The sequence below is a fragment of the Mandrillus leucophaeus genome, unplaced genomic scaffold, assembly GCF_000951045.1.
Source record: "Mandrillus leucophaeus isolate KB7577 unplaced genomic scaffold, Mleu.le_1.0 Scaffold241, whole genome shotgun sequence".
In the NCBI taxonomy this organism is placed as follows: domain Eukaryota; kingdom Metazoa; phylum Chordata; class Mammalia; order Primates; family Cercopithecidae; genus Mandrillus; species Mandrillus leucophaeus.
This window is the reverse complement of record NW_012102488.1, coordinates 2045946-2058661: the sequence shown is the minus strand read 5'-3', so window position 1 is coordinate 2058661 and position 12716 is coordinate 2045946. Positions and strand designations below refer to the sequence as shown.

The window sequence follows — 12716 nt, the reverse complement described above, 5'->3', positions numbered from 1 at the left end:
GGGGGGGCAGGTGGGGGCAGGGCGGACCAGCCCCCAGAGAGACGGCCAGACACAGGCTGCCTGGTCCGGCTGGTGGAGCCGCGCACTCTGCCAGGCTTTCTCCTGCAGGAGCTCAGCCTGGGCGCAGGACTGCAACTCTCAGGGTCCGCCTTCCAGCCTCACCACCTCCCCATGGACCAGGAGGCAGCTCCCAAGATTAGACTGGCCAATAACGGAATTGTTTCTCCCATTAGCAGCTCCTACCTTATGCCATTATCAGCCATTCACACCTCAGCGGGGATTAGCCCTGGAAAGCCAGAATGGAGCATCTTTAAAAGGAGTCCAGGGACCGGGGTCAGGATTTGGGCTAGGAGAGAAGCCATTAGGAGTCCCAGGATGCTCTCAAGTTGACCAGGCCACAAGTCCCTTCCCCACTACACATCTTTGCTCTCACTGTTCCCTCTGTGGAACGTGCCCTCCCCCTGCCTCTTTCTAGGCCTGTGGGAAATGTTCGTATTTCAGCCTGAGCTCACATAGCACCTCCCCTCACCACAAAGCCTTCCTTCATTACGAGCTAGGTTAGGAGTTGGAGAGCAGAGTGCGAGTCCTGCCCCTCGCAGCAGTTGTCTGGTGGGCTGTCTCTGCTCCGTTGAGGTGGGCGCGTCTGCAGGCAGGGCCTGGGAGGGTGGAGCTGTGTCAGGCCCGGTCCCACTTCGGAGGCTCTCAGTCTGGGGGCCGCAGGAGAGGAGGCCGCAGAAGTGCCAACGGAGCTGGGAGAAGCCCAGCAGCAGTGCGGGCAGAGGGTGGCCAGAGATCCAGAGGGGACCCACCAGAGGCTGTCCCTTCTTCCCAGGCTAGAGGAGAGCCACCAGGGGAGAGACCCTGGGCTGCTTCTGAAGGCCAAGTAGGAGGCCTTTAGGCATGGGGAAGGGATGGTTGGCCACTGCGACAGAAGGAAAGACCCAGGCCGGGGTGACCGTCACAGTCCTCTCTAGATGGGCCCCACTGCGCCTCCACTTCTGGCCACTTGACCCCAGTCATCTCTGAGCAGGCGCAGTTCCCGCTAACACACTTTATCATTTCCTGAAACGGATCCGTCATACTGAAGCTGAAGCAAAGAAGGGACCTCAGGCAGGCAGGGACTCGGGGAGAGGACAGGTCACAAGGAGCCCAGACTGGGCCTTGCCTCTTCTTTGGTGATCCAGCGTGAGTCCCCTCACCTTTCTGAGTCTCCCTCCCCACCTGGATATGGAAGTGCTCAGACTCACCTGGTGGAGTGGCGAAGATGGGGCTGTGTTAACAGGCCCCAGGCTGACATGCACAGGTGGTGGGGGCTGGGAAAGTGGTTGTGCCTGCAGAGCAAGCTCTGGCCTCTGTCTCTCCCTTCCCTGCCCCCAGCCTGTGTCCCTATCTTTCTCCCCTCCCCCCGCTCTGCTTTCTCTGCCTCTCTCTTCCTCTCCTCTGCAGCCTTACCCACCACGTGTCTCCTGGGTGTCTCCTGGTCTCTGTCTCTTTCCCTCTCCTGCTCTCCCCATCAGTTCTTGGCAGTGGATCTGGGCAGAGCCCTGGGCAGACTTTCCAAAGTGCTCTAGCCCCCTTCCCAGGCCTGCCCGTCCTCCTCGCTCCATCCCTCCTGCTGCCCACTCACTCACAGGCACAGCAGGCATCAAGGCAAGACGAAGACTGCACACACCTCCTCGTTTCCCCACCTCCTCGTTTCCCCGTGAGGAACTGCCCCGGCCACACAGCCAGGCTGAGCTCCCAGATGACCCTGGGCCCCAGCCTTCATGGGGCAGATGCCTCCATGCCAGATTGCATGCCTGTGTGCTGGGCGGGGAGGGGGGGGTCCCTGCGGTCCCTGAGGAACGCTGAGTGGGAGCACTATGAAATACTGATACCATAAACCTAAAATAACTCAACTTGCCATTCTGTGCTTCAGCTAGCCCCACATTAGGTGAGATTGAGGCCCAGGCGGCAGCAGCAGGCACAGGAAAGAAAGGAGTGTGGAGGAAAAACAGTGAGCACACATGGTGCGTGTAACACACCGTTTTCTGGAAGTTGAGAAAAGGCGTTTGTCAGGTTTTGGGGCAGATGCCTGTCCCCAAATGCTTTTGTCGGGTTTGTGGGCAGATGCCTAGCTCTCTGAGGACTAGGGCCTTCCCTCAGCCCTGGGGCCTCACCCTATCTCCACCCTGACAGGACAGCCCCTCCCCTGGCCTGGCCTGCAGAGTCTAAGCGCTGTGTCGCATCAGGCAGTTCTTGGAGCAGGCAGCCCAGCTAGGAGACAGAGCTCTGCCACCCTCTAGCTTTGTGACCCAGGCCCAGGGCAAGCAAATTCCCTTTTCAGAACCTTTGTTCTTCTCATTTGTAAAATGGATAAGAAAGATCTCTTTTGAAAGCATTTCTGAGACAATATGTATAAAACTCCAAACCTTGGCTGGGCACAGTGGCTCATGCCTGTGATCCCAGCACTTTGGGAGGCTGAGGTGGGTGGATCACTTGAGGTCAGGAGTTCGAGACCAGCCTGGCCAACATGGTGAAACCCTGTCTCTATTAAAAATACAAAAATTAGCCTGGCGTAGTGGTGAACACCTGTAATCACAGCTATTTGGGAGGCTGAGGCCAAAGAATTGCTTGAACCTGGAAGGCAGAGGTCGCAGTGAGCCAAGATCTTGCCACTGCACTCCAGCCTGGGCAATACAGCAAGACTCTCATATTTTAAAAAAAAGCCCCAAACCTGGCCCATAGCCAGGGCTGTCCAAGTGTTAGTCCCTCCCCTTTTCTAAAGAAGGTGCCTGGTGGATGAGCCTGTAGAGAGGATGCTGTGGGGGAGTCATGCCCCTGCCTCCGTGGGCCTCCAGATGCTGCCTGTGACTCCTGAGCATCTGCCTGTGACTCCAGATGCTGCACAGAGTGACTCCTGAGCCCTCTCAGTGTTCTCTGAACCTGTCCATGGGTGATCCCAGGCCCCTTCCATCTCCCCTAATTACCCTCCTTCACCCTGAGACCCTGGGGGCACACCCTGAATGTGATGCCCCAGGGAAGGAAGCCCACCATTCTTTGCCACCCCCCGCCCCCAGAGATATTTTTCCAGCCCCAGTGAAACTGCAGTTTTTGGCCTGAGCCTCCCATTTCCCTTTACCCTTTAGGAAGGTTTGAGGATGTCGACCTTCCAGCTGGAAAAGGGCTAGTTTCTGGTGGCGGTACCCTCAGGGATCCTGAAGTGGAGCCCTTACTGTGCACGCCAGAGTGGGCAGGCATCACTGAGGCATCACTCTCTAGCAGGCTGGCCACAGAGAACTGCATGTGTCAGGGAGCGTTGCCTGAACCAGGCCGTGTCTGCCCCAGGACATGAAGGAGGGTGTGACCGGTGGCCAGCAGCCTGTCCCTTCCACTGTGGGGCAGCACAGAGCCTGGGGCAGCCCTCTGCAGTGCTGGTCTGATGGCTCAGGGTCCCCCACTGACCTGAGCCTGGGAAGGACTCTGGATGCTTTAAGGTCTGTGTGTGGTGCTCCAGGCACAGCTCTCTGCTGCCTGCCCACCTGCCTGCCTTTGATGTTTTATTTCCTCTGTATTTATTGGTCCAATTTTTAAAATCTTACCCTTGTAGGAAGCCCTTCGGGGGCAAGGATCCAAAATAAAACACTGATTAAAATGCATAAAATACCTCTTCTTGACAGTTGCAGGAGTAGCAGGCAGAATGAACGGTGCCAGGATGGCAGGAGCGGCACATTGCCCACTCAGCAGTTTGGGTGACCCCTCAGACGTGACTCTGCCACCATCCATAGATGACAGGGACCCCATGGGGGTGGGAGACCAGGAGACTAGGCCCAGCGGGCTGTGCCCTTGCTGTGCCATCTTGGGCAGGCATCCTAGCCTCTCTCAAGCTTCAGCTTCCTCACCGTTAGGGCAGCTGCATGTAAGAGGCATGGGATGAGGCATCTCAGAGCCCATACCCTCCCAGAGCTGTCCTGCTCCCACGGAGCATGGCCCATGGCTCTGTGGGACCAACTGCCAGGCCTGGGGTGGCAGCTGTACAGGGCAAGGCTGACCAGCTTTTCTACCAATGTATTTCTTTTTTATTTTATTTTATTTATTGTTTTTACAGATGGAGAGTCTTGCTCTATTGCCCAGGCTGGAATGCAGTGGCACAATCACAGTTCACTGTAGCCTCAAACTCCTGGGCTCAAGGGATTCTCCCACTTCAGTCTACCTGAGTAGTTGGGACTATAGGTGTGCCCCACTATGCCTGGCTAATTTTTAAATTTTTGTGGGAGATGGGTATCTCACTATGTTGCCGAGCCTGGTCTTGAGCTCCTGGCTTCAAGTGATCCTCCTGCCTCAACCTCCTGAGTAGGTGGGATTACAATGGAATAACAGTGGGATTGCAGCACCACCATGCCCGGCTTCCAACATATTTCAATTCCTCAGGTCTCTCATTGCTCAGTGGGCCTGATCGAGGGTTAGCCCCATCAGCAGGGCTTCCACCCCTGCAAAAATTCACTCATGCACATGTTTCCTTTCAAAGGACATTCGTGGGGGTGTGTTCTGTGCCACACTTCACTCTGAGCTACAGACACACTCTCTGCCCTTGAGCACCTCACTCTCTAGCAGGTGAGACACACACACCCATGACTGAGCCAGAATTAAACATACATTACAGGAGAGATGCCAAATGCTGAGGCTTTAGAGCATGTTTCCCTCTTTGCTCAAGGTCACTAGGAAGCTCTCACCTTTTGTCATTAGGCAGGACTTGGTGGCATTCTTTCCTGACTGGCTTCCCTTTTTTAGCTTTTATCTTTTTATCATCTTGTAGCATAATTTTTCTGTCAGTTGGTTCAAATCACTTTGGGAATGAGGTGTGCTATACACCAATTACATAAAATCACTACTGTAAGAATAACAATGTTGGGGACAAGAGGTGATATCTGACTGAGTAGGTCAAGGATGGCCTCCTGGAGGAGGTGGCCTTTGGGGTGGAAGGTTACAAAGACTGCTGGGGCAGGAGTCTGGGACAGTTCTCCAGAAGAAGATGACTTAGAGATAGGAGTGTGCAGGACAAAGTGGGGAGGCCCAGGTGTCTTTGCTCAGGGACTGGTGGGAAAAGAGGAAAAGAGTGCTCAGGGCAGGTTGAGGACAGGTGGTGCAAGCTTCCTGTGTGCCAGATTCGTGTCTGTATGAGAGGGGCTTACCAGCACCTCGGGGTGGCCCGTGTCCTCACTAGCCCCCCTCATTCCCCAGCCTTCTCTCCAGCAGCTCCCGCCACCCACCAGCCCGGCCCTAAGCTGGATGCTAAAAGTCCTATTTACCTATTGAGGTCCCCAGCCTCACACCCGCGCCAGCCCCAGCTGCTGGCCCAATTACTTATTGATCGCCTGTCAGGATGTTTGCTTTTCTGGTGGGTCACTGGAGCGTGTGCGACTGTGGAAAATAGCCTGGTGGGAGTGGGGTGGGGAGAAGCGGAACTGCAGAAGAGCCTGGAGAGAGGATGAGAGGGGCCAAAGGGAGGTTCAGGGTGGACAAAGCCCTTGCAGATTCCATAACATGTCAGTGACACCCTGAGTCCTCTCTGCTTAATCAGTGACTTAATCGTCAGTCCTGGGAGACTGGTGGAGCATTTGCAAGTGTGTGGCTTTGTGGACAGACCAGAGCTCCCACCCCAGAACTGTTCCCTCTACTGGCTGGGTGTCCTTGGACAGCCACAACCTCTCTGAGCCTCAGTTGCCTTGATGGCTGATGCATGGATGACAAGGATGGATGGCCTGTGGCCATGAGAGCAGGGGCTGTGTGAGGTGTGGGAAGGCGTGGGAAAAGGGCCTGAGCTAGGGTGGAGAGGGGACATGCAGTCTGGGCCTCCCCCTCCTGCAGTGAGCCCCCTCCAGGTCATGAGTTCAGCATGTGGACACGGCAGCAAAGCCCCAGGGGCACTGGAGGCTGGAGTGGAGAAGCGGGAGTGGGTCCTTACCCCACCAGCAGCGAGATGACTGCAGCTTGGCTCCCAGAGGCCATCCAATCCACCCGTGGAGCAGCTCCTAGGGTCTGACCTACCTTCCCCCCACCCCCCTACTCACACTCTTTGCCAGGCCAGTTTCCCATGGGGGTGGATGGAGAGAGAGGAGGGAAGGAGGAGACGGGAGGCAGTTCGGGGCAGAAGTGGGGACAAGTGGCCTCTGAACAGGGGGTGGGAGAGGGTCATGGAGGCTCCCACATACCCCTTGCTCACTCTACCTGCAGCCTATATGCAAACTGTACCCTGCTCCTTGCACGGTTTCTCATATCACCACCCCTCAAGCCCTGCATGGCTTCAGGGCCCAGTTTGAACAAGCCTCGGTGCTGTAGTAGGGGCAGACTCCTCCGGGGTTGCCTGGCTGTCCTGGCCTGTGGGAATCTGCACCTTCCTCAGACAAGCAGCTGTACTAGGAAAAAGGTGATGGGAGCCCTGAGAGACAGACAGGTGAAGGCTGGAGAGGCTTTTTAAGGGGAGCACACTTCACTTATTGGGTATCAGAAAACACTTCTTAGAGCAGTAGACTTCAATTAGGCCTTAAGGATGGAATTTCAACAGCCAAGGAAGGGGCGTTGCCGCAGGAAAGAACTGCAGGAGCCAAGACCGGGAGGCAGAAAAAAAGATTCTCCAGGCACTGGGCTCAGGAGCCTGAGCTGGGTCACCAATGGGACCCAGAGGAAGAGGAGAGTCACAGATTCCACCAGGAGTCCAGGCTGGATTTGGATTTGCAGGTGCAGGGGGCGGGGGGAGGGTAGCTTCAAGGCTGGGCCTTCTGGATGAGGTGTCCTCCAGCAATCCAGGAACCCCATGGGTGACAGACCTGTGAACAGTGACAGGTGCCATTGGTTTACTGCAGACCCAGCCACAGAGCTGATGGGGAGGGGGGATGGTGTCTGCACCTGGGGAGGCTCAGGGCTCAGGGCTGAGTGAGTGGGGCCCCCAGCAGCCTCAGAAGCCCTGGCCATGCAGGCTGGGGTCTAGCCACACTTCTGGCTGCTCTGGCTTCTTGGGGGCTGTTCTTAGAGGCCTCAGCCCTTGAGCCCCTTTGATCCCCACTGTGAGCCCAAGGGCGGCTCAGCAGGTCTGGTTTTATCCCTGATGAGCACCAGGGGAACTGTGACTCTGGGCAGGGTGTGTGCCTGGAGTCAACCGCCTGTGAAATGTAAAGGAGATGGCGCCAATGCCAGGCTCTTTGAGGTGACCTGTCCCTTCCCTGAGCCCCTCCATCCCAAGGGTGCTGGGAGGGTCCTTTGGGAAGACTCCAGGCAGGGTAAGAGGCAAGGAGGAGGCAGCATGAGGAGGCCAGAGGCCCTTCTGGCATGGGCATCTGGACTCTGCCTCTCTATCTGCATCAGGGTCATCGTGACAGGGCAGGAGGGGGCCCAGGCGGCTTGGGGTGGGGTCCAGACACACACTGCCCTCTAACTGCCACTTCTGTCCTGTGCTTGCCCCCTGCTGCAGGTGAGCGAGAGGATGCTGGCGGGGGGCGTGAGGAGCATGCCCAGCCCCCTCCTGGCCTGCTGGCAGCCCATCCTCCTGCTGGTGCTGGGCTCGGTGCTGTCAGGCTCGGCCACAGGCTGCCCTCCCCGCTGCGAGTGCTCCGCCCAGGACCGGGCTGTGCTCTGCCACCGCAAGCGCTTTGTGGCAGTGCCTGAGGGCATCCCCACCGAGACGCGCCTGCTGGACCTGGGGAAGAACCGCATCAAAACGCTCAACCAGGACGAGTTCGCCAGCTTCCCGCACCTGGAGGAGCTGGAGCTCAACGAGAACATCGTGAGCGCCGTGGAGCCTGGCGCCTTCAACAACCTTTTCAACCTCCGGACGCTGGGTCTCCGCAGCAACCGCCTGAAGCTCATCCCGCTGGGCGTCTTCACTGGCCTCAGCAACTTGACCAAGCTGGACATCAGCGAGAACAAGATCGTTATCCTGCTGGACTACATGTTCCAGGACCTGTACAACCTCAAGTCACTGGAGGTTGGCGACAATGACCTCGTCTACATCTCCCACCGCGCCTTCAGCGGCCTCAACAGCCTGGAGCAGCTGACGCTGGAGAAATGCAACCTGACCTCCATCCCCACCGAGGCGCTGTCCCACCTGCACGGCCTCATCGTCCTGAGGCTCCGGCACCTCAACATCAATGCCATCCGGGACTACTCCTTCAAGAGGTTGTACCGACTCAAGGTCTTGGAGATCTCCCACTGGCCCTACTTGGACACCATGACACCCAACTGCCTCTACGGCCTCAACCTGACGTCCCTGTCCATCACACACTGCAATCTGACCGCTGTGCCCTACCTGGCCGTCCGCCACCTGGTCTATCTCCGCTTCCTCAACCTCTCCTACAACCCCATCAGCACCATTGAGGGCTCCATGTTGCATGAGCTGCTCCGGCTGCAGGAGATCCAGCTGGTGGGCGGGCAGCTGGCCATGGTGGAGCCCTACGCCTTCCGCGGCCTCAACTACCTGCGCGTGCTCAATGTCTCTGGCAACCAGCTGACCACGCTGGAAGAATCGGTCTTCCACTCGGTGGGCAACCTGGAGACGCTCATCCTGGACTCCAACCCACTGGCCTGCGACTGTCGGCTCCTGTGGGTGTTCCGGCGCCGCTGGCGGCTCAACTTCAACCGGCAGCAGCCCACGTGCGCCACGCCCGAGTTCGTCCAGGGCAAGGAGTTCAAGGACTTCCCTGATGTGCTACTGCCCAACTACTTCACCTGCCGCCGCGCCCGCATCCGGGATCGCAAGGCCCAGCAGGTGTTTGTGGATGAGGGCCACACGGTGCAGTTTGTGTGCCGGGCCGATGGCGACCCGCCGCCCGCCATCCTCTGGCTCTCACCCCGAAAGCACCTGGTCTCAGCCAAGAGCAATGGGCGGCTCACAGTCTTCCCTGATGGCACGCTGGAGGTGCGCTACGCCCAGGTACAGGACAATGGCACGTACCTGTGCATCGCGGCCAATGCAGGCGGCAACGACTCCATGCCCGCCCACCTGCATGTGCGCAGCTACTCACCCGACTGGCCCCATCAGCCCAACAAGACCTTCGCCTTCATCTCCAACCAGCCGGGCGAGGGAGAGGCCAACAGCACTCGAGCCACTGTGCCTTTCCCCTTCGACATCAAGACCCTCATCATCGCCACCACCATGGGCTTCATCTCTTTTCTGGGCGTCGTCCTCTTCTGCCTGGTGCTGCTGTTTCTCTGGAGCCGGGGCAAGGGCAACACGAAGCACAACATCGAGATCGAGTATGTCCCCCGAAAGTCGGACGCAGGCATCAGCTCCGCCGACGCGCCCCGCAAGTTCAACATGAAGATGATATGAGGCCAGGGCGGGGGGGCAGGGACCCCCAAGCGGCCGGGCAGGGGAAGGGGCCTGGCCGCCACCTGCTCACTCTCTAGTCCTTCCCACCTCCTCCCTACCTTCTACACACGTTCTCTTTCTCCCTCCCGCCTCCGTCCCCTGCTGCCCCCTCGCCAGCCCTCACCACCTGCCCTCCTTCTACCAGGACCTCAGAAGCCCAGGCCTGGGGACCCCACCTGCACAGGGGCATTGACAGACTGGAGTTGAAAGCCAATGAACCGACACGCGGCAGAGTCAATAATTCAATAAAAAAGTTACGAACTTTCTCTGTAACTTGGGTTTCAATAATTATGGATTTTTATGAAAACTTGAAATAATAAAAAGAGAAAAAAACTATTTCCTATAGCTAGTCGGAATGCAAACTTTTGACGTCCTGATTGATCCAGGGCCCTCTTCCAACTCAGTTTCTTGTTTTTCTCTTCCTCCTCCTCCTCTTCTTCCTCCTTTCTCTTCTCTTCCCCTGTGGGGAGGGATCACTCAGGAAAACAGGAAAGGAGGTTCCAGCCCCACCCACCTGCCCACCCTGCCCCAGGCGCCATCAGGAGCAGGCTAGGGGGCAGGCCTGGGCCCAGCTCCGGGCTGGCTTTTTGCAGGGAGCGGGTGGAGGGGACAGGTCTGCCGATGGGGGTGGGAGCCTGTCTGCTGGGCTGCCAGGCAGCACTACTGCCAGGGGTGGGAGCCTGGCTTGGGTGTGGCTGAGACTCTGGACAGGGGCTGGGGTCCTCCTAGGGGACAGCACAGTTAGTGCAGAGAGCCAGGGGCTGGAGGTGGGGCCAACCCCAGCCTCTGGTCCCAGCTCTGCTGCTCACTTGCTGTGTGGCCTCAAGCAGGTCACTGGCCTCTCTGGGCCTCAGTCTCCACATCTGTATAAATGGGAACATTACCCCCTGCCCTGCCTACCTCACAGGGCTGTTGTGAGGAATTGATGAGATGATGTATGTGAAACACTTTGTAACCTGTAAAGCGCTGTGCACACGTGTGGGTGACTGTTCTCATTATGGTCATTATTATCTCACTGTGGGGGATGGGGCTGCCGAGGGTCCCTTCATGAGGGTAGGGCTGGGGTGTGTCAAGGGGAGTGGCGCTCCAGGGACTTCCAGAGGCTCCTCCTAGGACAGCAGCTGGGGTTGTGGCCGGCAGCACTGGCTGGAGAAGGGGGCTCGAGACCTGAAAGGGATCCTGAGGCCGTGGGCATAGGGAGTCCCTCACCTCTGGTCTCGTGGTGGGTCTGACTGCCAGGCCTGATGATAACAGCTCTACAGGGCTCAAGGCTTAGCTCCCCAGAAGCTGGAGGCCCCCTATAGCATAGGCCTGGACTGATGCAAGGATTGGGAGCACCAACTCTGCCCAAGCCTTCTTTGCACAGCATTTATCAAGCACCTACTGTATGCCATTTCCCATGTAGAGTGCCCAGGCTGTGGGGACTGGGGGAAGCAGTTCTGGGACTGCCCTTGAGGCTTCCCAGGCCCAGTCTGGCCCCGTCTTCCACCAGGCCGTGGTCTGAGCCTGTCCTGGGCTGTTAGGGCTTCTGGGTTTGGGGCTGGGATCTGCCTGCACATGAGCAGACCCAGAGGCTCAGAAAACAGCTCCCCACCTGCTGCTTCCAGCCCTGCCCATTCAAACCAAACCCAGCAGCTTCCAACTTGACCCTGGAGAGGGGTGCCCCCAACAACAGAGTGTGAAGAGCCAGGCAGTCACCTTGTAAGTTTCCCATCGGCCACGGACCTTGACCCACAAAGCTGGGCCAGTAGGTCCACCAATCTCTGTCAGGAAGGAAGGGCTTCGGGCTCAGGGAGGCCTGGTTTCTCCCCTCAGGGCTCCCTCTTTCCTTGGGAACTCCTTGGGTTCAGCCCCATAGTGGACCCAGGGTGATCCTGTTGCTCATTCTTCAGGCTAGGGGAGAACTCCAGCGATATAAGAATCAATGGGCACAGACGCAGCTGAACATGGAGCAGGAGCAATAGGGAAGTCAGCCCTCACAGCAGGAGACTTCCGGGATGCAGCTCCTCCCACCAGGGTTCTTCCCAGAGCCCACGCCCCCACCCAAACTCGCACAGCTACATGCCTATCACCTTCTAAACCAAACCTCGGGTGGGATGACATGGTGGGCGGAGTCTGGTATGGAGTTGGCACTCAATCACTTATTCATTCATTTAATCTAAAGGCATCTCTGAGAGGCTGGTTGCCTCCTGGTTCCAACTGAAGCAGTTGGTAGCCGTAGCTGGGCCAGCCTGCCCTCTCCCCCATCTGCCAACCACCACCTAAGACTGTCCCTGGTTCTGGGGGAGGCTCAAGCCCTCTGAACTATGGCTTTATCCCCTGAGAAGAAACAGGATCCTCTGCCCATAGGATCCTGGACTATTGGTGTGCAACTGTTGAGGGTCCCTGTGGGCAGCCTAGACTGGTGATTATAAGGCTATAAGGTTTGAGGTCAGGTCTGAGTTTGAGTTCCAGTTCCAGCACTTACCAGCTGCTCAGCATTGTTAACTCCTCTGAGCCCCAGACTTCTCGCCTGTAAACACTTGTTCGGGTCATTAGGAGGATGAAATGAAGGCACATGGGTTGGCGTGTGGATCGGTGCAGTGCCTGCCATTCAGTCAGTCCTCTACCACTGGCAATGGTGATGACGACCCCACCCTGACACAGATGCAGAGGGGGTGGCCCAGAGAGGGTGGCAGCTTATCCTAAGTCGCACAGCTTCTAAGTGACCGATCTGGGGCCTGGTTCCAGACTTCCAGAGCCATAGACTTCTAAAACTGACTCAAGGCTTCTCAGAGCCACTTCTGAGCAGGAGAGCATTCAGAGGAGCAGGAGGGACAGGGGGAGGGGTCCTTGGGTGTGTATACAACAGGAGGCCACGTGAGTCTTCAAGAACCCCACAAGCCTGCCCCTCCTCCCAGGAGAGACTGGCACACAGGCCCCCTCCATCATCCCAGCCCTGGAAGTCCAGTTGGCACCATCCTCTGCAGGAGGCAGCTTATATGGGTTCTTAACTAACCCCTCTGGGATGCCTCAAGGCTGGTAAGAGCAGAGAGGTCAAGGGGCCAATTTATTCCTGGCTACTGGGAGAGAACAGCCCCCTGAGGAAACTGAAGGACACGAGAAAATTACTAGGTTGTTTGCAGATGGGGCCAGGATCAGTTTGGGGGAATGTGAGTGCCCAGGGCCCGTGGACTGGGTTGGCCAAGCAGAGAGGACTGGGGACTGGGCAGAGCCAGGTGGGTTTTAGTCCTGATGCAGCCCCTTCCAAGCTGTGTAACCTTCATCTGTGGAAGAGGGTTATGAACTCAACTGCTGCTAAAAGCACTGCTGGATTTAAAGGGCATTGTCTGGGAAGCCAGACTGGAGAGGCTGCTTTCTGCATGCCTGGACA

The 12716-nt window shown here is 57.5% G+C and overlaps 1 protein-coding gene across 9 annotated transcripts in view; it reads left to right on the top strand.

The window, feature by feature from the left end:
* Positions 1–10325, top strand: part of LINGO1 (leucine rich repeat and Ig domain containing 1) — a 212984-nt gene extending 202659 nt beyond the window's left edge. For 8 of the 9 annotated variants that reach the window (XM_011982686.1, XM_011982683.1, XM_011982684.1 and 5 more), the window contains one exon: positions 7448–10322. In XM_011982686.1, the coding sequence (XP_011838076.1) occupies positions 7460–9304 (1845 nt within the window). In that variant the 5' untranslated portion in view covers positions 7448–7459 and the 3' untranslated portion in view covers positions 9305–10322. Of the gene's footprint in view, positions 1–7447 lie in introns of all 9 variants that reach the window. The other variant, XM_011982679.1, reaches the window with a different exon arrangement.
* Positions 10326–12716: the final 2391 nt, after the last annotated feature.